The 23,740-nt window shown below is 38.6% G+C and overlaps 2 protein-coding genes across 6 annotated transcripts in view; one reads left to right on the top strand and one right to left on the bottom strand.

Moving 5' to 3' along the window:
- Nucleotides 1-23,300, bottom strand: part of ARL13B (ARF like GTPase 13B) — a 31,144-nt gene extending 7,844 nt beyond the window's left edge. For 4 of the 5 annotated variants that reach the window (XM_079315690.1, XM_079315689.1, XM_079315693.1 and 1 more), the window contains exons 1-6: nt 23,239-23,300; nt 20,727-20,900; nt 19,600-19,670; nt 17,501-17,750; nt 2,780-2,885; nt 370-572 (exon numbers count right to left, since the gene is read on the bottom strand). In XM_079315690.1, the coding sequence (XP_079171816.1) occupies nt 370-572; nt 2,780-2,885; nt 17,501-17,750; nt 19,600-19,670; nt 20,727-20,785 (689 nt within the window). In that variant the 5' untranslated portion in view covers nt 20,786-20,900; nt 23,239-23,300. Of the gene's footprint in view, nt 1-369; nt 573-2,779; nt 2,886-17,500; nt 17,751-19,599; nt 19,671-20,726; nt 20,901-23,238 lie in introns of those variants that run through there. The other variant, XM_079315692.1, reaches the window with a different exon arrangement.
- Nucleotides 5,602-14,397, top strand: STX19 (syntaxin 19). The gene is made up of 2 exons (XM_079300615.1): nt 5,602-5,648; nt 12,538-14,397. The coding sequence occupies exon 2, from the start codon at nt 12,641-12,643 to the stop codon at nt 13,511-13,513; it is 873 nt and encodes a 290-aa protein (XP_079156741.1). The 5' UTR covers nt 5,602-5,648; nt 12,538-12,640; the 3' UTR covers nt 13,514-14,397.
- Nucleotides 23,301-23,740: the final 440 nt, after the last annotated feature.

The following is a 23,740-nucleotide window of genomic DNA, read 5'->3' as shown; positions in this document are numbered from 1 at the left end:
ATCATTAAGCCTAGTATTGAATAAATTTTTATATCTACTTGTTGATATTCACAAATGGGCTAGAGAATCTAACTTAATACTTTCTTTTAGAAGGTAACTTCAGATTAAATCACAGGAATTATTTTTTAGGTCAGCCTTCTGTGAGGTTCTATTAGTAAGGCCAAATTTATTCCACAACTACTTTGCAATTCTCATTTCCAGCACGCAGCAAATCAAATAAAGGGGATGAAGAGGCAAAAATTTCAAGAAAAACTCTTGGCTTGTGAGCTCTAAATCCTGGGTAGCTGGTTCCTATAATATCTATGCACAGGAGTGAACCAAGTGTCTGGAGAAGGGAGGAAGGGATGGAGCAGGGTGACAGCTCAATACCTCTCTTCCCTGATCCTCCTGACCCGCTCAGCTCGTTCCAGCTTCTTCTGCTCCTCAAGTGCTTTTTGCTCCATGGTGTCCCTCTGGATGCGCTCATTTAAGGCATCAAAATCTTTTGCTATGATTTGGAGAAGCCAAAATAATCCCTTTTTGATTGATTTATCAATTTTTTTCCCGTGGCCCATGATTGCTGAGCAAGGTTCCTGTAAATATACAGAGAAGGAGGGGGAAATATATTTGTGGTTCAGACCACATTCCTTGACTGGAAACAAGAAATTAGCTGAACAATAATCCATGCTAGATTTAGCAATCAAAATGGAAAAATCTGAGATGAAAGAGAATCAGCTTTGCTTCAGTTCATGAAAAAAAAAAAGTTCAACATGTTCATAAGCACCTCAGGGATAAATAAAATCTCCTGTGAATTTGTCAAAAAACCTGTCAAACCAAGTAAATTTTTTATATCAGAACAGGTACTGCATTTTGATTGGAGTAAAACTTTTTGTCATTATACTCTCACAGCAAGTGAGAGAAACATGATCTAAGCCAATCTGTTGAAAGAGAAATGCAAACCTCATTGAGAAAATACTTCTGAAAACACATCTGGTAAGAAAACATTGAAGGACCAAGAGTGCTTCTCTTGAGATTAAAACACTTCAGGGAGGTAGGATAATAGCCTTCAAAAACATGAGGTGAAACTGCAAATAGGAAAAGAATAATTTCCTCTTAATTTTGCATGTCAGGATGACAAGTAAAATAGGCTTTAATTGGGACAAAAGAGACAGGGCTTGATTCAATCTTGGAACATGGAAAAGATGTTCTCTCAAGATCTCCTGGGAGCTGTTTTTCAGAATGTTTTGAAGCACTGTGTGTGTGTCTTTAAAAACATTCTCTGAATAACAACTGAATAAATCCAGCTATGTGTATGACATGTAGAGATGGTATTTCACACTCACTGCATTCACCATTTGTGTTTATGAACATTAAAAGAGACAAACTCTCCAAAACCAACATCTGAAAAACTCTCAGTGCTCTTTCCATCTGACAAGCATTTAGATGGCACCACAGTCAGATATAGAATGTACAATTTACAGCAGCAAAAAAAAATTCTGACCAGTTCTGTTTAAATTAAGGTACAGATATGAGTCCTTCTCACTATGGAACCCTGCAACACCAGCAGAACCTGGTCAGGAAGGAGAGGTACAGGAGATGTATACAAATTGTTTCTCTGAGAAAATGAAGATCAAACACTGGTCAGCACTGGGGCACTGTTCTCAGTTTGCAACAAAGTTATTGTTGCTGCAGTTTGGTTATAAAATATAAAAATGTCAGGATATGGAATATACAAACATATTAAATAAGAAAAAGAGGAAGGTCATTCTCACTGACACTGTCCAACATGATGATAAATTACTCCTTCCATTTGCCTTAATTCTTTGTGGGGAAATTTAAAGATCCAGTGGAAAACTAATTAAAAAAAAAAAAAGAAGCAACAAAAAGTTCTTTGGTCCTTGCCTAACTTTCCATCTTGTTTAAACTGACCCCAGGAGCCATCCTATGGAAGGAGTTTGGGACCATGTTTATCTTTAAAGAGCCTGGAAAAGGTGTCCATTAGAGTATGAAACAGTATTAAGAGTGTATGATCTGCTGTCTTTACACACAAAATATAAACAGAGAACAAGAACAGCATTTTAGTGACACATGTCAGAAATTAAGATGTATTGGAACACACCAGTATCTTTAAGGTAATTTTTTTACAGAGTATTTTTCAAGAAAATATTTTTGGCACACAAGTTCCTTGAAAGAAAACAAGGATGAACTTGCAATTTTAATTTTTATGATTGCTATAAGTGCATAGTGCAAAGTGCACTAACTGAAGGAAAGCAGTCAGATAATCAGGACATAATAAACAGAGCTATGCCCTACTTTAACTCAGCTATTAGAGAAAATAATACCAATATGTAGTGCTCTATAAATTTTGCAAATCTCTGTAATGAATTATTTTTAATTTTAAAATACAAAGCTGAAGTGGTTTTGCAAAACTGCCTTCTTATTTTGGTTACTAACAGCATAACCCTCTTATCTTTCAAAATGTTTTTTATTCCCATCAAGAAAAGATTGTGGAAGTAAAGCCCTGCCTAAGACACTGGTAGATTAAAACAAAAGCTTAAAGAAAACTTCAGGGACAATTAATTTGGATACATGAACTGAAACATTGACCAATATTAAGTAGCTTTCATAAAGATTTCTGGTTTTGGCTCCCTTCCACAATGAATTCCTGCTAGGTTTTTTCTTAACAGGACAGTGAATATTACATCTAACTTTCAGTTTTTATGCCATGTAGCACAATATTCTACCTTAATAGAAGCTCTACACAGATATGAGAAAATACAGCATCTTAAAATTTACTTACAATTTGACAGAGACACTTGTGTTCATTAACCAGCCTTTCCAGAGATAAGGACTCTATTACATCTGCTTCTGACAGAGCTCCTTCTCTGTCCTGCTTATTTGCCAGCCTGGAGGGAAAATCAAAAGAAACACTCAGCATCAACAAGAGATTCTCACATCTCCAAAAGCTGAGTTTGTGACAAAACTAGGAAGAAGGGAAAGACTGAGAAAGAAAAGATAAAATTCTTTGTTTCAGCTTTAATTATTTTACTTAATAAGCACGTTACTCTATGCAGCATTTTCATCAGATACTAATGTTAGACAATCACTAAGGTGCTTAGTAATAATTTCATATTATTTCTAGAGAAAACAATCATATTTACAGTTAAGAAAATGGATATAAAAGACCATCCTGCTTGACATCTCAAGTAACACAGGACCATCTGTTGGGAGTCTCTGGAAGGAAATTTACAGTTTCACAATTTCCCAAACTGTGATCATTTCCCTGTTTAAAAGTGCTTCAGGATCACTCAGCTCTGTCTGCTACCCAGCATTTCTCTCTGATGCCAAACAATGTTTTGACCTTATAGTAAAAAGGAATTACTTGCATGAATTGCTCTAAAAAACATATTTGATTAAACAGAGGAAAGTAAAAAAAAGAAAAAAAAAAAAAGGCAAACAAAAAAAACCCCAAAAAAACAAAAGCCACATAGCTCACAAAATAAGTATTCTGTAAGATGAAGACTGTTGTCTTGTCACATATATGGCAGGAAACAGAGCTTTAGAAAACAGACATTCATTTAGGACTTTGCACTTTCTAAAACATTAATAGTCCAAGCCAAATGCTGCACAGCATCAGAAAATATGAAGTTTGTACTTGCTTCTCTCTAATAAAGGAATTCCACTAAAATAATGTTCCTCTGAAATTTAGCAACATTTCAATGCCATGAGAACTCTGACTCAATTTTCAGCATAAGAAGATAAATATTTGGCTTCAATGGCAGAAGGTTTTGGAACCAGACATGACAGTCTTCCTTCTGAAATCTCAAGTCATTATCATTAACTTAAATGGATTTTAGGGAACTTAGGCCAAAACCTGTACTTTGAATTTATGTCAATTCCTTGCTGGAATTGTCAGCACTTGATTTTGATCTCAGACCTTATTCTTCCATATTCTCCAGAATCCCAGTATGAGAGCTGCAGTTTTTAATTATTTTACTCCCAAGATATTTTTAAGCATTAAAAACATCAGAAAAACAGCTGTGTTGCATCAACAGCCCAAACCCCCACATTGCTTGTCACCATCACCCTCATGACTGGGATTCATTATCTAATCTTTCATCTTCCTTTTCAAGAAGAATTTGTTTATGAACACCTTAGAAAAGCAGCTTCTCAAATGTCCACTCTCTCTCAATCTTCATCATTTTTAACTATTTGTAGTCCAAACCATTCATTTATTTACCATCATCCTGGGGATAAAAATCCTTATGTCCTACTGATAATCAAAACTTTGCTGGCTTGGCCTGTGGAGTTGGAAAGAACATAAATTCTTTACCCTGCCCTTCCTTGATAATGAATTCTCACTTCTTAAACAGAGAATTTCTACAGTGCTTTGTATGATTTAGTGCTGCTCAATGCATATACAGAACCTGTGATATTTTCAATATGTTTATAATATTCTGGCACTGCTTCTTTTCACCACATCCTTCTAGAACAAGACTTGTCCTCTCAGTATTTAGCTATGAAACCAAAGCTAAACCAGGGGAAAACTGAGATGCAATGCAATAAAATAATTAAAAGACTTGGAAACAATTACCTCTTTTTTTTTTTTTTTTTTTTTCTCTTCCACATACCCTGTTTTGTTAGTGTCTGAAAATACTGTGCTGCCTCTTAGTCTCAAAAAGCATTCCTCACCAGGGCTCTCAATTCATCCAGATCTAATTGAAGGAAGTATTTCTGAGCACTGTTTGTTGCCACAGCCTATTCCTCTCTCACCTGAAGATTAAATAACTGCACTATTTCCACTGTTCTTGCTCTGCACAGCCTACAAAGCACAGCTGAAGCAGAATGAAATGCTGGTAAGCTGCATAGCTCAGTGGCAGTTTGACACTAACATCCCACAGCTCGCAGTAACTGCTGATTTTTAACCTCTACCACCTTGAAAGGTGTCATATTTGTCTTTCTGGTCAATTAGCTTCCACTTTCTCTGCAGCAATACTGTGTTCCAAAAATATGGCTGAGGTGCTGTACCTGGAAAAGCAGCAATCCAAGCAGCTGTGTCTGCCTGATCTCCCCAGGAACTCAAGTGGTTTTGCTCAGGTCCATCAACTGCTGCTTCCCCTGCACACTTCAGGGGAACGGAGTTCAAAGTATTTTTAAGATACTGTAGTAAAATGCATTATCCTGCAGGGGCTTTTCCTCCCCCATGAACAGATCCCTGTACCCTCAATAATTCCTTTTTCCCTCCATGCTTTTGCTCAGAAGAAAGCCAAGCCTGCCCTTGCACTTGTGTTTCCAAGGCAGGCACTGCTGCACTTGCAGCTCCTAAGGGGAGCTGCTCCAAGGCATTTCCTGCTCTGGGCACTGCAGCTGGATCCACCTCCCAGCAGGGCTGGCTTTAAACAGGCACAACCAGATTCCCCAGGCACAAAGTAATCCCTTTGCCTGGCTCCTGCAGTTGCAGAAGGCAGTTTCTCTCTCACTCTACCACTCCTGAGGATGATCACACTTGGATAATGATATAAGAGTTAGAAGAAAGAAGAATGAAGGAAATGCTTCATGGAGTGGTACTCAAGACACGTTACTCAGGGAATATTCTGGAAAATGGTTTTGGGATTATATTGAAGGAGTTTCTGTGTAAAGGGTAAAAGCCACCAGCACAGGATTCAGAGGTAAATACTCTTCTCTTACTTAATGTTTCTAAATTTTCAAATATCAGAAAAAGGCTTTGTAGTGGGGTTTAGAATGGAAATGTGCCTTAGTGTCAAGACAAAAAAATAATGTGTCTGCCCAGCAAAGAGTTATGTATTTCTGTGGGTGAACATGGACTCACAGCTCTGCTGCTCTTGCATAGGAACACCAGGGTTTGAGCAAAGTTTTATGCAAAAAAAAAAACCCTTTAAGAAATATATCAGTTATCTTAAAAGACAGACTTTGATTTAAATTTTCCAAGTCAGTTGAACTTTATATATAGCAATTTTTCATGTTTAAAAACCTGTAGGAGGTATATATCAAAACACACTTGAAAGCAGAGTAGCTGTTAGTTTATCATATAAAGTTTGCTGAATAAGAAGCTTTCATCTATAAAATCATGCTTGGCTTATTTCAGTTTCACATAAAGTATATTTGAATTGTCTTAGTGTAACAAACATAGCTCATGCTAGAAATAAAGAGAAAGTAGGCACCTACTGCTTTGAGATCAAGTAGGATTTTTCTAAACAACTGGAGAGCTTTTCAACTTTAAGAGTCACAAGAAACAATGTGGGAAGGGAGTGTTATGTGTGCATTGGCACAACTGGCATCAACAGCTCAGTGACAATATTTTTCTTAGAAGCTACTTCTGCCAGAGAAAAAAGTCTGAATGCTATGGAAGTTCCCTGACCTGTCTATAAAATCTGAATTACTGAGCAAAGAGGGGGAAAAAAACCCAGCAGGAACCAAAGCAGTATTAAAAGTTTACTTTGCAATACAAAATCTGAAAAAAATGTCTCAGATATGCAACTTTTGGGGTTATATTTACTCAGAATCAGTGATCACAACACCAAAATTTTGGGTCAGATATGCAATGTGTCTACCAAAATGAATGAAGAGCAAAGGAGCCATAGGTTTGAGGAATGGGATTAGCTGGGAAAAACAAAGACAGAAGCTTTGAAATTAACAGCAGTCTAAACAAGAGGGAAGAACAATGCCATATTCTTCACTCTACAGTGAATCTTCTATTGAAAAATGCTGCTCTACTCTTTTTCCCTTTAGAATTTTTATCTCTTATCCATTAACCTTTTTCTTGGGCAATCCTGTGGCTAGCCATCAGAAGGATGTTCTTTTATTGCAGAGAAGTGAGGCCTCAGCAGATGCAGCATAAAAAAATTCTCTTTATGCTTTATGTTAACATCCATGAAAGTCAAACTCCTGACCCACACACAGGCAAAAATATATTACTTTGTCCCTTGTTATTTTTGCTTGTTCCTTCTTTTTCAATTATTGGCAGTTTGAGCTGTTTGAGAAAGTCATGGAAAACAGAATTTTTCATACTTTTAACAAACAAATAAGAGAACAGACCAACAGTTTCAAGAGGCCCAAGGAAGGCACTCTTGATGAAGTTCTGAGCCTGCTCTAGCAGGTGATTTTTTGCAGATTGCCTTCCAAATGCAAGTGTTAACAGACCTTCAAGCACATTCTTCTTTAGCATTTCAAGCCCCTGCTCCTTCTGGGTTGCTGACAACAATGACAAACCTATCAGTAAATTTTGATGGTTGCCATGTGGCTCTTGCTCAAATAAAGGGACTTATTTCAATTTGTGCCTTCAATTCTCATGCAAAACAATAATTTGAATATTATGGTAAATTATAATGAAAAAAAAAAAGGCAAATAAAGTGCTACAAGATTATTGGCCTGCTTTCATGCAACTTCAGGGAGATGTAGGAGATATTTCTAGAAGTCAACATTTTCCCAGGACAGTTCCTCCAGGTCTCATTTAAATAAGAGAACAGTTATAACTAAGAGTCTAAACTCCTGTTTACAGTTTCTCTAGGCAATTTCATTCTCATAGTAGCTTTTGAACTGGTCACAAGAACACCAGCAATTATAATTAGTTTCATTTTCTTAAGTGACCTCTTTCTCACCACAGGTCTGAATCATATTCCTATTTAATGAAAACATTTCTTGACACACTCTGCTCTGTTATCAGTTCAATCCCACCTCTTGGTCAAACAGGCTGCAGCCAACAATGTCTGAGCTCACTGAAAATCAAGTTATGTTCAGCTTCCAGATGTGTAACTCCAAAACAAATGGCAATAAATGATATAGCAATATATTTCTGGACAAGATTAAAAAAAAACAACAAAGTGAATTGCTTTCTTATATTCTATTTCACCTTGATATATAAAACCCTAGGCAAACTAAGTACAGTCAAATTGCCTGTATTTTTTTTTTTTCTTTTTTTTTCCAAAAAACCTGCCTTACATTTGTTGCAGGTGAGTTCCCAGCTGTGATAGGCAGCTCTGTGGTCTGCCAGAGATGAAATGGGAATGTAAAGCAGGTGGGAATGGTGCACAGCACACATTCTGAGGCTGCAGTTCTACTGTCAGGAAGACAAATCTCTCACACCACTTAGAGCAACACAAAGCTGTTAAGTGTTACTTCAAGCTATATATCCTATTAAATGGAAACAATTCCACCTGTACTCTATCCTGCTGCAGCCCTTCATCTTGCTCCTATTTAATTTTTAAATAGTTTTAAAATATATCAATATTTGGACCTTAATGATACAATTTTTAGGCAGAGGAGATCATGACTTTATTTCTAGTATTTATTTCTAAGCTTTTGTGACCTCTTAAAGAGCACTACTGACAGCAAATCTCTGGTTAAACAGGTGAAATAATCACCACCAAAACATGAAGTTCTTTCCAATTACAGAGAATTAGCTGCAGACTAAGTGACTTGCAGAGTGAGATGATTGTTTTGTCAGTGAGGTGCAGTGTCCATCACCCTCCCTGGGATTCATGTCAGTGCAAAAAAATTCACCTTATGAATTCTTTAAATACTCAGATCTGCTTTACTACATTTACATTTCTTGATTTTACTCAATATCCACACTTCTCCACCTCCCACAATCCACTTCACACTAATTAAGAGTATTCCCAAGCTACCTTGCTTCAAATGCAGCATTTCTATTCTTGTACATACTGCTAATTTGGGTTTCCTTGGGAAGTGTTGTGGCAGTTTTTACACGGTGATAGGACAAGGCTGAAGTGTTTTAAATGTGAAAGATTTAGATCACATATTAAGAAGAAATTTTTTACTGTGAGGGTGGTGAGGCTCTGGCACAGACTGCCCAGAGAGAAGTTGTGATCATTCCCTTTGCTGAAACTGTTATTGATTTTGCACTATCATCTCATCTGTGGCAGATTTTTAGGTAGAGCAAGCTCCCTGCCTTTGGTATTTTCTTGTTGAACCACACCCACACCTCCCACAAACAGAAACTGGAACTTACAACTATTTTTGAGTATGTTTTTCCAAGAACTTATTTACTACAGAGATGCTTAAGAAGATATTTTCATCCAACCACTCTGTGTCTCATAATCCTTGGTTTTAAGCAGGTTTGTTTACAAGCTATTTAAGTTAAAGGAAACTTTTTAAAAAAAGGGGAAAATAAATCTAACTTAAAGCAAGATATTCTACTTTAGTTACTTCGGGTAGATCTTCGAGTAACTGGGCAAGATTTCAAACCACCACCAAACAAATTCCTTCTTTCCTTTTGAGAACATGAGAGAACACAAACTGAATTTCAACTCAGAACACCAGCTGTCCCCAAAGACTACTGTAAAGATTTTAAACTATATCCATTTCAATAGCATGTGTCTCTCACTAACTTTTTGTTGCTAACTTAAGACACTTAAGCAGTAATCAAGCTCCAGAGTAGAGCTTCAAAATTTACTCATTGCCATTGTGCTCAAAAAAAAAGTTAGGTGGGTTTCTTGGCAACACATGAAATAAAACAATCCAGCAAAACCAAATAAGAAGTCATTAAACCAAATTATAACCAAAACAAAAGAGTTACATACAATTAACATTTCACATATCCAATTATGTCTTTTAACTTAATGTAGCCCAAATCTTATTTTTGGATGTAGGCTCCATATTTCCTGGGTCTACTGATAAATTTATCAGACTGGTAGAAGAATATTCTATGTGGTTGCTTTGCAATTAAGCAAGTGGACCTTCCAACTGGCCTATTTTTTATTTTAAATGGAGAAGGTAATATAAAAAAAAATCTGTCAAACTCATTATCTTTGAATTCTGGACATACTTTATCACCTTTCCTAAGGAGCAACACAAGTTATCAGAAGGTAAAGACTCTTGCAATACTCTTTAAAATATATTTGACAAGGATGTGAAAATTGCATTTCTGAACCTGTCAACTATTTGTAATTATATATAGCTACATATGAGGATGCTTCAAGAAGAACAAACAATGACCAATGGGTTTGCATGATGATAACACTGCAATGGGCAGTGAATGTAGGGCTCACACTAAGTCACTGCAGTGCTTTCACTCCACATATTCCCTTTATTTCACTCTCAAGAATGGGCATATTCTCCTTTTACTGACAAAAACTTTAAAGAAAGTGAAGTGCTTTCATCTCAATGAAAAGAAAAACAGGATGTGCCCCTGTACACAAACACGTAGGACAAAACAAGGACTCAGTAAATGAACAGAGCATGTTGTGGAACACTTAAGAAGCCAAGCCAACAATTCCCAAGGTTATCTCTGTCATGAAGACATCCTCATTTCTTTGAAACCAGCATGTGTTCCAATTGCCAGTGTAATCAAGCACAATTATTGGCAAGCCTGTTCAGTGGCAGGCTTTGAAGGCAGGCCTGACAGCAGAGAAGATAGAAACTAAGATGCAATTGCTTACATTCCAGTCTTTTGTGAGACTGATTTTGACACAAGGAAAAAAAAAAAAAATCTCCAGTATTTTCAGCTCACTCCTTTGATATTTAGCAATATTTGCAGTTTTGTGAGTTTCCTCCCTCCAGCCCCAAGGAACACAGCTATTTCAAGAGCAATGCCCCAATTCTCTTAGACACAAGAAATTCCTGTCACCTCATAGAATAAGCACTAATGGTGCCCTTAGAAGCTGCTTTTAATCCCAGGTTTGCCCAGCCCTGCTGAATTAACATGGGTCAGCAGATGTGTGAGGCTGGACTAGAACAGATTTTCAGGTCACTTCAGGGAGCAGCTCTGGGTCCTTTCACATGCCCCAGGCTGAACTTTGCCTGTTGGTGGTGCCAAGCAGCTCTGGAACATTCCTGAAGAATGTTATCTGGGAGAAACTGCCTGACTTCTGCCAAAGGGGCATCCACTGGAAAGTTCAGCAATGGAGAGGCATTACTGTCACAGGAAATGAATATATTTTGCATCTTCCCCACCCCAGAATAACAATTCACCAATAAATAACTTGCACTCTTGTCTGATCACAAACCTCAGCACATTAGTGTAACTTCTAATGATTGCCAGGCTTTTGGGATTCTCTTGATGTGAATCAACAAGCACTAAATTCAAATATTAAGACATTAAGGTGAGAAAAAAAAACAGTAAGGAAAATCCACACTAGGGTAGAATATCAACATTCTTTCTCATGACTGACCTCAGAAGCATTTCAAGTTTTGTTTTTCAGCTAATCCTCCTGCAGAAAGCCAGATTTAAGTCTGTGAAGACGTGTCCATATTGCTTAATTCAATGTCTTATACAAAAAACTATTTAGAGACATTAAATATGTGTAGGGGAGCAGAGATACTACAGCAATATCATTTGGAACTGTTGAAATACAAGAAAACCATTTGCATATTGACAGGTTACTGGATGACCCTTTGCACTTTCTAAAAATGCATCTTTTGGATACTATTAAGAAATCCTACATCTGCAGAATCAGGGTTTAATAAGAGTTGCACCAATTTAGTGCTACTATTTCAAAGAACAGCCCTAAAAGCTCAGAAACAGCTAAAAGATACCAAAGTGCTGTTTAACCTTTATGCTTGAACAGCCCTTTGAAAGACACACATCTGATGGAACCAGAAGACCCTGAGTAAAAAAATCCCATAATCTTCTGGTCCTGAACATGTTACTTCTTACTGAAATTTTCCATTCTTGATCACAGTCCAAGGAAATAATTTATGTAGAGTTTGAGAAAAACACTTTCCTCCCTATGATTAAAAATAGTTGAACTTAGTTTCCATTGGGTGTGTTTTAGAAAATATCTTGCTCTTAATTATCTCTCCAGTAAAGCTTGCACAACAGCTAGGGAACAAAACAAAACTGTATCTGCTTTCTGTTAAATAAGAAATAGCACTGAATTGTAGCCCCCTGTGGTTCACTAGGCACATTTGCATCAATTTTATGAAGAATGTAAATGAAAGTGTAAGAGTAGATAAAAGTAATTTTTAAAAAGGCTTAAAAATTTTCATGCTGCAATATTAGTGATATGGATTCAACTCCACAGAAACTCGAACATAAAAAATTAATTTATTTTCATGCTAAATTATTAGGGTTCTTAAATGATGAGGTCCTGTTGTTCCATTTGTTGTAGCTAACTGCTTCATTTACTATCTAACTTCCCAGGCAAGGAAAGGCAAGGAAAATGGAGAAATTCAGGCCAGAACTCTGATTCATTACAAAGTCGGTCTCAGTCTCAAAAACTGAAATATTTCCTGCTGAAAATTCAGCCACACTCATGTCTATTTCCAAACAGATTTATAAGTTGACTAGCTTTCACCAAGTAAAGAATAATAACAAAATAATTTCAGTTACTCCTCTATTCCTTCCCAAGTCCTGTCCACATTTCTCTGCTCTAAGTTCTGTGTGTTGCAGCACAAATATACCACAAAAATGCCCTTGGGCTAAAATCACAATTTGTTCAGAATATCCCCCCATTTCCAACTCATTGCTACTTTTACTTTGGTGCGGAGGGAAGTAACTCTAATATATATATATATATATATATATATGAAAAGTAGCCTTGGATAATCACTAACATTTTTGTTACATTTTGATTACAGCGCAACAAAACAAACGGAACAAAAAAGATATTGGAATTAACTTCCTGTGTCGCAAGAGGGAGGAAAGAAAACAAGAACAAAAAGAATCCTGACCACAAAAACCATGAGAGATCGTCTGCAAGAGTTTAAACTGAGGGTTAAGGAACTGCAGATAGCCGGGGAAAACAACGGCGCAACCGTACAAGAAGAGGAGCAGGAGGAGTTCCAACAGCAGGCCATTATTTATGAAAAGGAGCCCATTATCGAAAGGCACTTGCAGGAAATCCAAAAGCTCCAGAACGAAATTAACCACCTGGAGGAAGAAGTCAACAAATTCAGCCAGCAGCAGCGAAGCCTGGTGTCGTCGATGCGGCGGCTCAGCCTCCTCAAGAGGGAGTGCGGCGCGGCCGCGGCGATCCGCGCGCGGGCGGAGCACGTGCGCCGCGGCCTGGAGCAGCTGAGGCGCGCCGAGCGCGGGCAGCGCGCGGGCCGCGCCTGCGCCTGCGCGCGCATCCTGGCGGCGCAGCGCGCGGCCCTGGCGCAGCGCTACCGGCGCGCGCTGCTGGCCTACGGCGCCGCCGTGGCGCAGCGGCAGCTCCGGTGCCGCGCCTTCATCCAGCGCCAGCTCCAGGTGACCGGCAAAGAGCTCTCCGAGCAGGAGGTCAGCGACATGCTCCAGCAGGGCAAGTGGGAGGTGTTCAATGAGAATCTGCTCACCGAAGCTAAGATCACTAAAGCTCAGCTGTCGGAGATGGAGCAGAGGCACAAAGAACTGGTCGATCTGGAGAGCCAGGTCAGAGACGTGAAAGAACTCTTTATGCAGATCTCAGTTCTGGTGGAGGAGCAAGGGGAAACCATCAACAACATAGAAATCCACATGAACAACACTCAAGAATATACTCAAGTGGCTACAGAAAAGTTTGGGCTTGCAGTCAGGTATAAAAAAAGGAACCCTTGCAAAGTGATTTGCTGCTGGTGCTGTCCGTGCTGCCGATGACACCAGAAATGAAGTGCTTAAAATACAATGGTTCATCCACCAAACTGATCCTGGAAAACGCTCCTGGGATCCCCAACTGCTTCACTTTTCCTCCCATTTGCCCTTCAGCAGAGCTCGCAGGAAAAATTGCATTGTTCAAAACAGAGTGAAGAATTTTATGGTTTTTACAGAAACGAGTGAACCTACAGGATAAAAGGATAAAGGACACACTTTTTGGTTCTTCTAAACTTCTTCAAAATTTAGAAGTTCTCAAGTTTAGTTTGGTTCTTCAAACTGAAACAGTGTGGCAACAAACTCCCTATGCTGTTGGGAAGCATTGAAAATACTGTTAATCTCAAAGACAGGATTTATAAAAATATTTTATTTACATTTCACGAAATAATAAGTAATTTTAATTGCCTTGTGGTTTTTTAGCATTTATATTTACTTGCTCAAATTCTAAATGATTTTTCCCCCCAGGAATCTGAAATTCTGCAAAACAAATCCACACATGAAGCAGACACCATTGGTAACAATCCAGAATGGGATGCCCAAAAGAAACAATAGATCAGAAAACTTAACCAGGAATGTTTCAATACTACCTCTATAGGAAAAGTTCATAAACTGACACATAATAATTTATATTATTCAGCTCCTCAGGCAGAGCCCCACCAGGATAGGGGAATATGATCCTTAATTACACACTCACAAGGCACATTCTTAGTGCTGCCTACCCTACCTAAATACACAGTCACATTTGTAGTCTCACTTTTGCTAGCACAAAAACTAATAAAAAAAAAAAACAGAATAAAAAATAGAACTCCATCCTTACACCCCCTGCTCCTCCCCCATAACCTAGAGCCAGAAAATGATTTAGATGGGAAGGAACCTCATGTAACCAACTCCTTTTGGAACTGAGGGAGAAATAGCTTTAGCAGACAATAGCAATGTAAGTGACACAAAAAAAGTGATTTCCAAAAAGCAACTAAAAAAAAATATAAAATTCCACACTAGAATCAAACAGCAAACCAGAAATAAATTCCCTGAACTGCTTTTTGCTGTGCAAAGACACAATCAATACCATTTTATTTGAATAGTCAGAGAAGGCAGAAGAAACTGCACTGCAATTCTGCAAAACACTAAGTGAACTGGATGTTTTTAGGTGCATGTAGTGGGAAAAAAAGAATCTACTATCAAAGTCATTTTCACATTGTGATAGTTAGAAATAGTTGGATTCCTGCCATCCCAGATTAAAACTGCTATCAAAATACAATCAAAGGTCTCAGCCTTGAAGTGAAAAATATTATTTACACAATAGCAACAAAATAAACTTAGATGATGACACCACTGAAATTATTGCATTAAATACTCTCCCCTTAACTGCATATATGAAAAATAGCTTTATGTTCCAAGGGCCAAGTAAAAATTAGCCAATAAACAAGAGCTGTATTCCAATTGTGGAATAAAACTCAAGTTTTCAAAATTCACATTTTAATACTTAGGAAAACAGTTGCCTAAGTAATTTCCAGATGTAAATTGGTTAGAAACAGTCAAAACAGACAAAATGTATTGAAGGAGAACTGGAAAGTGAGAAAGACTTTTGGAAACCTATTCTTTGATAGGGGGTACTATTAACTTAAAATAAATAGTATGAAACAATACTATGAACTACAGTTTACACCAAATTTGATATTGAGCATTCAAAATGATCAGCAGCAGAAATTTTGCAGGAATCACTAAAAATAACTTTCCAGTGTTTTCAGGAATTACATAGATATGCAGGAAAGCAAACAAATTAAAGCCCAGCTGCAAGTGCTCAATGAAGAAAAGTGAAACATTAATAGCTATAATCCCTTATCACCAAAATAACAGGTAGAAAGTAGCTTTCTCCTAACAAAATACCTGCCCAAAAATCTCCTTGGTATAAAATATCAGTCACAACACATGGACTTGCATTTTCTCTTGCAGACACTCCGTGTCAACTTACAAAAAAAACCCAAAACCAAAACAAAGACTCAAAACAAACACAACTAATCTCAAGCAAATCCAGCATTTGCCTGCATAATATGATGTCTGTGTGCTCCCTTCTGATAAAGGACAAAAATAATCCTAAGTGGAAAAAATTTAAATTTGTATATCTGTATAAGTCTTGAGGATTCTCCAGAAGAATTTACCTGTAAATATGAATTAGGTGATAATACTGAAGAGTAAAAAAAAACCCAAATGACATGTTTAACATCTCTAGGTAATTTATATCAACAGACAGTAAAAGACAATATTATCAACACTTGAGGAAAATTGTCATAAAATGATTCTGTGAGACCTCCATGGGCAGCAATAAATAACAATATGGGAGAGCAGCAATTCAGATTTCTCATATTCCTACATTTCTGTAAGACAGAGTATTTAGCACCAATTTTATGTCTTCATTGTGCAATTCAGCCTATTCTGCAGATTAAAATGCATTAATTAAAAATGTAGCAAGGTATTAGGGAATTTATTGCTACATAGATAGCAAGTATCTCATTAAAAAACCCAACAAAACCAAAAAATCTATGAACAAAATCTGAACATTTAAATTATTATAACATTCAAATAGGCCAATTTTCAGCAAAAATTTGTAAATCTGACAATGCAGAAGAGAATTCTTAACTCAAGAGGCAGGTTCACACAGGGATCATAAACCAAAGAGTTACTGGATCTCTCCACAGAACTGGGACACTGCAAAAGCAAATTCTGATCAAAGGCTTGAAGTTTAATCTAATAAAAAGTAATAACATTAACAGATTGGTTTAGTCACCATTAGAGCAATTAATAAATACACTCTGCCTTCTGATTAGCTACTGATAAGGATCAAAAAGAAGCATCAACATCCAGGGAAGTGAGTGAGTTCTCTGCAGATCCAATCAGGCACCCAAACTCCATTAAAGGATTAAAGCATAGAGATTTCCACAAAACAAACAAACAAATCCACCCCCCCAAAAAAAAACCAAATAAATAAAATAAAATAAACCTTCAAACAAAACTAAAATACAACCCAACCCCCTCCATAAGTTGTATTTAATTAAAAAACACAGCACAGTTTTCCACTGCCACAACTGCATTTTCAAAACACATTTGAATTAAACTCAAGTGCTTTATTTCCTTGCCTGTGCCAGTAACATTCAGAGCAAGGAAAGGTAAAATCTAATCTATTTTCAACATACACACCATTACATTGCTGAACTACTCTCCACTTAATCAACACAATTAGCCAGGCTCAGCTTCAAACCAGCAGAGCATCACTATTTCTTAAAAATTAGAGGTTTCTACTCTTACCTGTACAGATTCTTTATCATAGCACAGGAGTGTTGTGCAATTCATGCATTATGGAGGTCTTTTACCCAGCAGACATAGATATTGACTAGATAAACCCTTTTAAACTTTCAGAGTTTATTTTTTAACTTCAAAATATTATTGTTATCAAATATTTTTGGTGTGGAATTTCATGAAATACATTCTTTCCATTATTTTTACAAACCCTATTAAACATAAAATGCACGTGCCCAATACAATTAAAGCAAATTTCCTTTAAAGAGATTTTGCTGATCTTGCATCAGCAGAACCTTGTGTTAAGGGAACAAGACATTGATTGCTGAGAGATCATATTATTGCTGAATATAATCAACCATTTCCCATTTAATTAATTGATGTAGGAATAAGTAGCAACAATATTTTTACATCGTGTTGCCATGTCAAATTTGTAAAGCTTAAAACTAGCATTTCAAGTAATATCAGAATTTTAAAGCATTAAAAAAAAATCCCACCTTGTTATTTTTCCATGGCTAATGAAAGAGGAGAGAAATAAATATCCCTGAGAAGGATTAAATAAAACATAAAACCAAAAAACTAATTGTAATCTTGGTTAGTGCCAAAGTTACAGCAGTATTAGCTACAACATAAATACTTCTTTAGGTCTAAGTACACCCAATTTTAGATTATTAAGAAAACATTTATTACATTACTTACACTAACACAGGTTTTCCTGATATCTTAGGGTTTTTTAAGACTTCTATCATGGCTTCTTTTGTTTCTTCCATTCTTTCAATGTCACTGGAATCCACCACAAATATGACACCGTAGGACTCAGCATAATAATTCCTCCAGATATTCCGAATTCTTTTTCCACCTCCTAAATCAAAGATGGTGACTTCAAAACGTCCCTGTTTAAGATCAATTTTGGAAAACCCAACTGTTGGAGCCACATCTTCAGGAGACTCTGTCAAAGAAGAAATCCTTCAGTTTAAAGAGGGTTTTACAGTGGGATTTGTGTAGCAAAACTTACATTTTAAAAGCATGGAGCAAAACCTCCCTGTTAAATATTGCTGACCACATTTCTGCTTACATGAGGATTTCTCTTCTCCTCAGGGAATTATAAATGAATGACTCTCAACTAGTTACTTTACATTAATTTAGATTTAGGAGCACTGAGAGAGTGGGAAGGAGGGAAAAAAGAGAGAGGCCCAAGAGGCAGATTTGAGTATTTCACACCACAGTTCCACTGCAGTGGTGGTGACTGTACTGTGTTTTCACTTCCACTCTCACTTCCATGGTAATAATCCAACTTTGGGAAGGAAAACACCCAAACCAGGCAATGCATTATGACCTGGGAATCCTTGTGCTCTGCCAAATTTATTTTTTTTATCCTTCATGGTTGCCAAAACAGCTTCAGAAGTTCAAACAGAAGGCTGAGATGAAATGATTGAAACTATGTTCATCTGAGATATAAATTATTTTATTATTCCCTTCATTCAAAGCCAGGTTTTAGCCCTTGTTTGTTTGTGTATTTTTGTTTGCTGGTTTTTTCCTAATTTGCCATGCAATATGCTAAAAAAATTACAGATTTCTATTTAATATTTTTGCTTGCTGCATCCCTTTCCTGAGGGCAAAGAATCTGGACTTGCCTCACACCACTAAGCTGTGCCTGCAGGGCTGAGATAATTGGATCTCTGTTTTATGCAGCTGGTAGCACAAGGCAAGAGAAACATGTAAAATTCAGCTTGTTGAGAGGAAAAAAAAATGAAAACCTGGCTAAAAGCACTGAGCTCTGAAGAGCAGTGCAGAAACTGAATCCCCACCAGCCTTCTGCTCCTACCCTTAAGACAGCCAAGATGAGCATTCAGGACATTTAAGCCCCAGGAAACACTCAAAGAAATCAGAACTCTTTTCCTTGAGTTTCCATTTAGAAATACACATCTTCATCTCATTTTTTCCCCTGAAAAATAGGACTTTAAAAAAATAACTGTTGCATTCAGATGGCAAAGACAGTAAAAGTGATTTTTAAATAGAATGGAAGGCTAAGCAATGAAACACTGCTGTTCTCAGAGCAAGGATGGAGGAATAGGAGAGAATACTCATGATTTTATTTGTGCTTTAGCAAGTCTGTGACCTTGCATAACACAAGTAAACAAACTTGAGATGGAGTCTCCAAGTCTGCCAAAACACTACTAAGTAAACTCTTGTTCATCTTGCACAAGATGAAAGTTATTTAGAAAGACAATCCCACAAGTGGAGGAAAAAAAAATAGAGAATTTTTGTTTTGATAAGCACAAGCTTTATCTCAAAATATATGCTGCTTGCATGTGCCAGGGCAAAGTACCCTTCAATACTGAGTGGTCTCTTAGTGGCAATTTTATTTATCACCATTTTCTGATTATAAATAATGATAAAAAAATGTAACACGAGAACCATCCTTAATGTCATACACACCAATGTCCTTCTTTTAAACCTTTTCTGTTTAGATATACTCATATATACTTACTTACAACACTGATTTTCATATAAAGTTTACTGCTGTATGCAAATGGTCACCTGAAAGCAACTTCAGCACATGCACACAAGGAAAAGAAGAAAAAAATTCCACTGATTGTATTGTCCATTGTAATGTTTGTATCAGGATGTGATTTATGTGATATTTGGATGGTACAACCACCAACATTTTCTTTCAGCAATATGGAAGGGAGAGATACATGAAGAGATGAAGCAATATTTTCAGAGTTAAATGATTGGAAATTAGGAGTGATACTCTCAGTGCAATTTATCATTTGGCTGATAAATTGATCACTTACCTCCTTGAATGCCTCGGACTGTAGCAGTTTTCCCAGCATTATCAAGACCCACCATTATTAGTGTCACCTTCCTCCATAAGGAGAAAAAAAGAAAAAAAAAATATTTAATTTTTTTCCTCTAGTTACATATAATTAATCTATTTTTTAAATACATGCACAGTCAATTTACCACCAAATTACAGAAAGAAAAAGTATAAAATACCAAGGCATTGTTACTATTGTGTGTCTGGTGTTTAATATGTCCAATCATCTGATTAGACAGAATAGCAAAACAAGGTATGAAATGAAAAGTCTCATATCATGGTCTAAGTTTCACATGAGACAATGATTCTGCTTTCAACTGGTACTTGCCTGCTGCAATTTAATTTCACTATACTGTAAATTTTATGTGGTGTGGTCATGATCCCCTTAACAGTTTCTGTAACTGCAGTTCCATTCCCCTGTATTTTTACCATCTCTCTGCCTCAAAGTTTTTCCTGTATCAGAAAATTATGTCTCAATCAGTGTGTCTTGACACCACCACACAGTGTACAACACTTGTGAACACAGCACCAGATGCTGGAAATATGTGAATTACCATGCCTTTATTTCTAGACTGTAAATGTGCAAACCAGTGGTGCTAGGAATGCACAATTCATTAGCAAACTGGTATACAGGTTAATATTTTGTACAGTCAGAGCCACAGAGGGCAGTGGTGACAGCTCAGAGTCCCAATGGACATCAGTGACCAGCAGTGCCCTTCAGAGGTCCCACTGGGACCAAAGCTATTTGATATCTGCATAAATGAGAAGGAAAAGGTGGTGAGGGCATCCTCAGCAAGTCTGCAGCTGAGTGGTGAGGTGACACACCTGAAGGATGGGAAGCCATCCAGAGGGAGCTGCACAAGCTCAAGAAGTGACCCATGGGACATCAGGAGGTTTAGTAAGACCCAGAACAAGGTGCTGCACCTGGGGCAGGTATCAGAACAGGCTGGGGGATGAGCAGATGCACAAGAGCCCTGGGGAGAAAGAACTTGGGGGTGCTGGTGGGTGAGAGGCTGGACATGATCCAGTATGAAACAATGAGTTAAACACAGGTGAAACACAGTTTGGGAAGGTGAGAAATGTTAAATACTTTCCCATGTTTACCTGACAGGTTCCCTCCACCTTTTTAACCAGTTGCAGCAATTGGCCATTAGATTGAACATCTCTCTTCACCAGCCATCCAGAGCCACCAAAGCTACAGGAATAATGTGGGCAGGCCAGAGCAACCCAAGGAGTCTGGCAGAGAGACTTCAGAGCCAAAGTCTTGTATTGTCACTCCTAGAAAAAAAAGAAAAAAAATAGTTAGGCACTTTGTATGAGGAAGGCAGCAGCCTGGCTGTTCAGTGTTCAGTCTCATTACCTTTCCCTTTTCCATCTCTCACACTTCATCCATCCCCCTTTTACAGATCTGGGCAGCCACCACACACTGCTTATCCCAAATCATAAAGCCAGGACACAGCACAGAAGGAAACTTGCAAGTTAGAGAAGCAAGACACATCCAGCTACAAAATTTCAGTGCTTGTCTCAGCAACACCTCCCACAGCCCTGCTGACTGACAGGGAATAAAGACCAATTTCAAGCATGAGTAAGACTTACAAGAACATAACAGGATAATGCATTAAAAGCAAACAAAGAACATCCCTACCTGCTAAGTGTATTCATTTAACTGTCAATTTCTTTTGCACAAAAAGATTCCACAGCAAGGAAACTGTGGCTCTCTAGTGAGTATTTTGAGAAACTGGCAATGATATCTAGTAATTGTCACTAAATTAAATAGAAGTACCAAGTACTTCCATCATTCCACAATCCCACTTCCCTCTCTTTAAGCAGAAAGAATATAATATTCCTCTTTCTGAGAATTACCATAGCAGGTCTCCTAAAGCTTGTATCTCAAAATTCCCTTCATATTTTAAATTATAACTAATCTCAAACTAAGGTAATTTTATAATATGCCAAAAGGTGAATAATGAAATACTGTAACAATTCTGTTATAACAATAAACCGTGATGGCTTAGATAATTTATAGAGGGAGGAACTGAATCCCTCCTGATCTTATGAAGCTCATTTTCAAGGATGCCTTTGCATGGATCTGCTGTCATTCAGTGTCAGAAACAGGTCAGGTTTCATCCAAAGCACAGACAACAGATACTCTTTAAACATTGATATTCCATTATCCACAGAACCTGAGAATAGCTTCCACATGGGAGAGCTAAGTGTATGAAGTGTAGAGAAGTTCCCAAAAAGAGGAAGATAATTGCAACTGTTATTAGTATTAAAATCAAGCTCTGAAGAATACAAAATAATTAAAAATAATAATAATAAAGCCCTCATGTAGTGGGTTGTGGTGCCTCAACCCACCAGCAATTCTGAACAAAGCTCACTTTGAGAACAGAGCTACACAAATATCTACAGAGCAAAATGTAACAGCTCAGTGAACAAAATGTTCCATTGTTATTTTGTCAAATGACAAAAATGCAACATTCTCAGTGGCTGAGCATCCCCACCCAACTTTATACAGACTATCTTTGCAAACTGTCACAAAGTTGCTCTTGAGCCTATAAATGGCCCAGAGGATTCAGATGGGATTCAGAGATGAAGAGAATTTATTTAAGAGTGAAAAGCAGGCAGCAACTATGCCCTAGCATAAGAATCTTGTTTAAATACAAAATCATAAAAGGGGGTGGGCAGGAATTGGCAAATTAGATAAAAAGTGTTCAGAAATAAGCCACTAGAAGGAAAGGACATTCAACACTGCTGAAAATATTACAGTAGGGAGGCAAGTCCCATTCTGCTATGCCAGTTTGGAGAGACTTGATCTCTGAAATATGTATGGAAATATAGCAGGCATTTTATAGGCTCCTACAACAACATCCCAAACCTGTTCCAGATGCTACATCTGTCACCTTGTTGAGGTCAAATAAAACCAACAAGCCCAGAAGCCTGTCAAACTTAGCAGTGAAGCCTGCACACCATTTAGCAGAGTATATTTAGCACACCAACTTCAGCAGAGGCTTTTGCAATACAGAATTTATTTTAGCCACATCAAGCTCTCACATTCTTGGGAACACAGCTAAACAAATCATTTAGAGCTGTCCCTCCTCGCACAATTTAATGATGTAACTTCCTGCTGTAATGTTCCTTGTCTGAATGTCAATTATAAGGGCATTTTACTGTGTTGTATTTCAAACAGCAAACCAGGTGACTGAGCAGCAAAGTTTGCATATTCAGCAAAAATTAGTGAACACCATCCTCCCTGCCAAAATTATAGTTGAGAACTAAATAATGTGCAACAAGTGAGTCATCCTGAAAGCCCGAAGCACTCAAATCTTTGTATGGAACAGCTTTAAGACCATATTTTCTGTAAAAATATGTTAGTACAAGTCCAGCAGTTCAAGGGATCATCTGCACTTTCCAGCACGTTCCCAACCTTCCTTTCCCATTTCCAGGAGAGCAGCGACTCTAAAACCCCTGTGTCACTTGCTCTTCTCTCCAACTCTGGAAGCACTTTTTTAGTTTACACCCCAACGCTCTCTATAAAATCCCGTCTCTGGCAGGAGAGTCAGCCCTCAGGCTGCCGAGCCCCGCCGCCCCCCGGGCCCTTCCCCGCCCCGCTCACCGCTGCCTCCGCCGAGGCCCCGCAGCGCAAGGGCTGCACGCGGCCCGCGGCCCGGCCCCGCCACGGCGGCAGCGGCAGCGGCCGGCGGGCACCGGCGGCAGCTCCGGGCACCGCGCTGGGCGAGGGCTCAGGCGGGGCCGCGCCGGGAGCTCCGCGGCCGCGGGGACGCCGCACCGAGCCCGTCACCCCGGGAGACGGCAGACGGCGGCCGGCGCGGGACACGCTTAATGGCGCGCACGCAGACGCCGGAGGGCGGGGCGCCGACCGACCAATAGCAAGGCGCGGCTCGCCCGGCGCCCGCGGAGGATCAGCCAATCAGCGGCGAGCATCCGCGCCCCCGGCCCCCGGCGCCGTCCGGGAGTAAACACGGGGCGCGCCCCGCGCCATGGGGGCGATCCCGCAGCCGTGAGGGGCGGCCTCGCACCCCCGCGGGTCCTGCCCTGCCCTGCCCGGCGTGCGCCCGCCGCTCCCGCCGGAGATGCCACCACCTCCGCGGGGCGGG

This window comes from Erithacus rubecula (assembly GCF_903797595.1).
Source record: "Erithacus rubecula genome assembly, chromosome: 1".
Lineage (NCBI taxonomy): Eukaryota > Metazoa > Chordata > Aves > Passeriformes > Muscicapidae > Erithacus > Erithacus rubecula.
This window is presented reverse-complemented; position numbering and strand designations above follow the sequence as displayed.

What these genes read in the sequence shown, in the direction of transcription:
- STX19 (XM_079300615.1), top strand. Translation starts at nt 12,641, where the DNA reads ATGAGAGATCGTCTGCAAGAGTTTAAACTGAGGGTTAAGGAACTGCAG.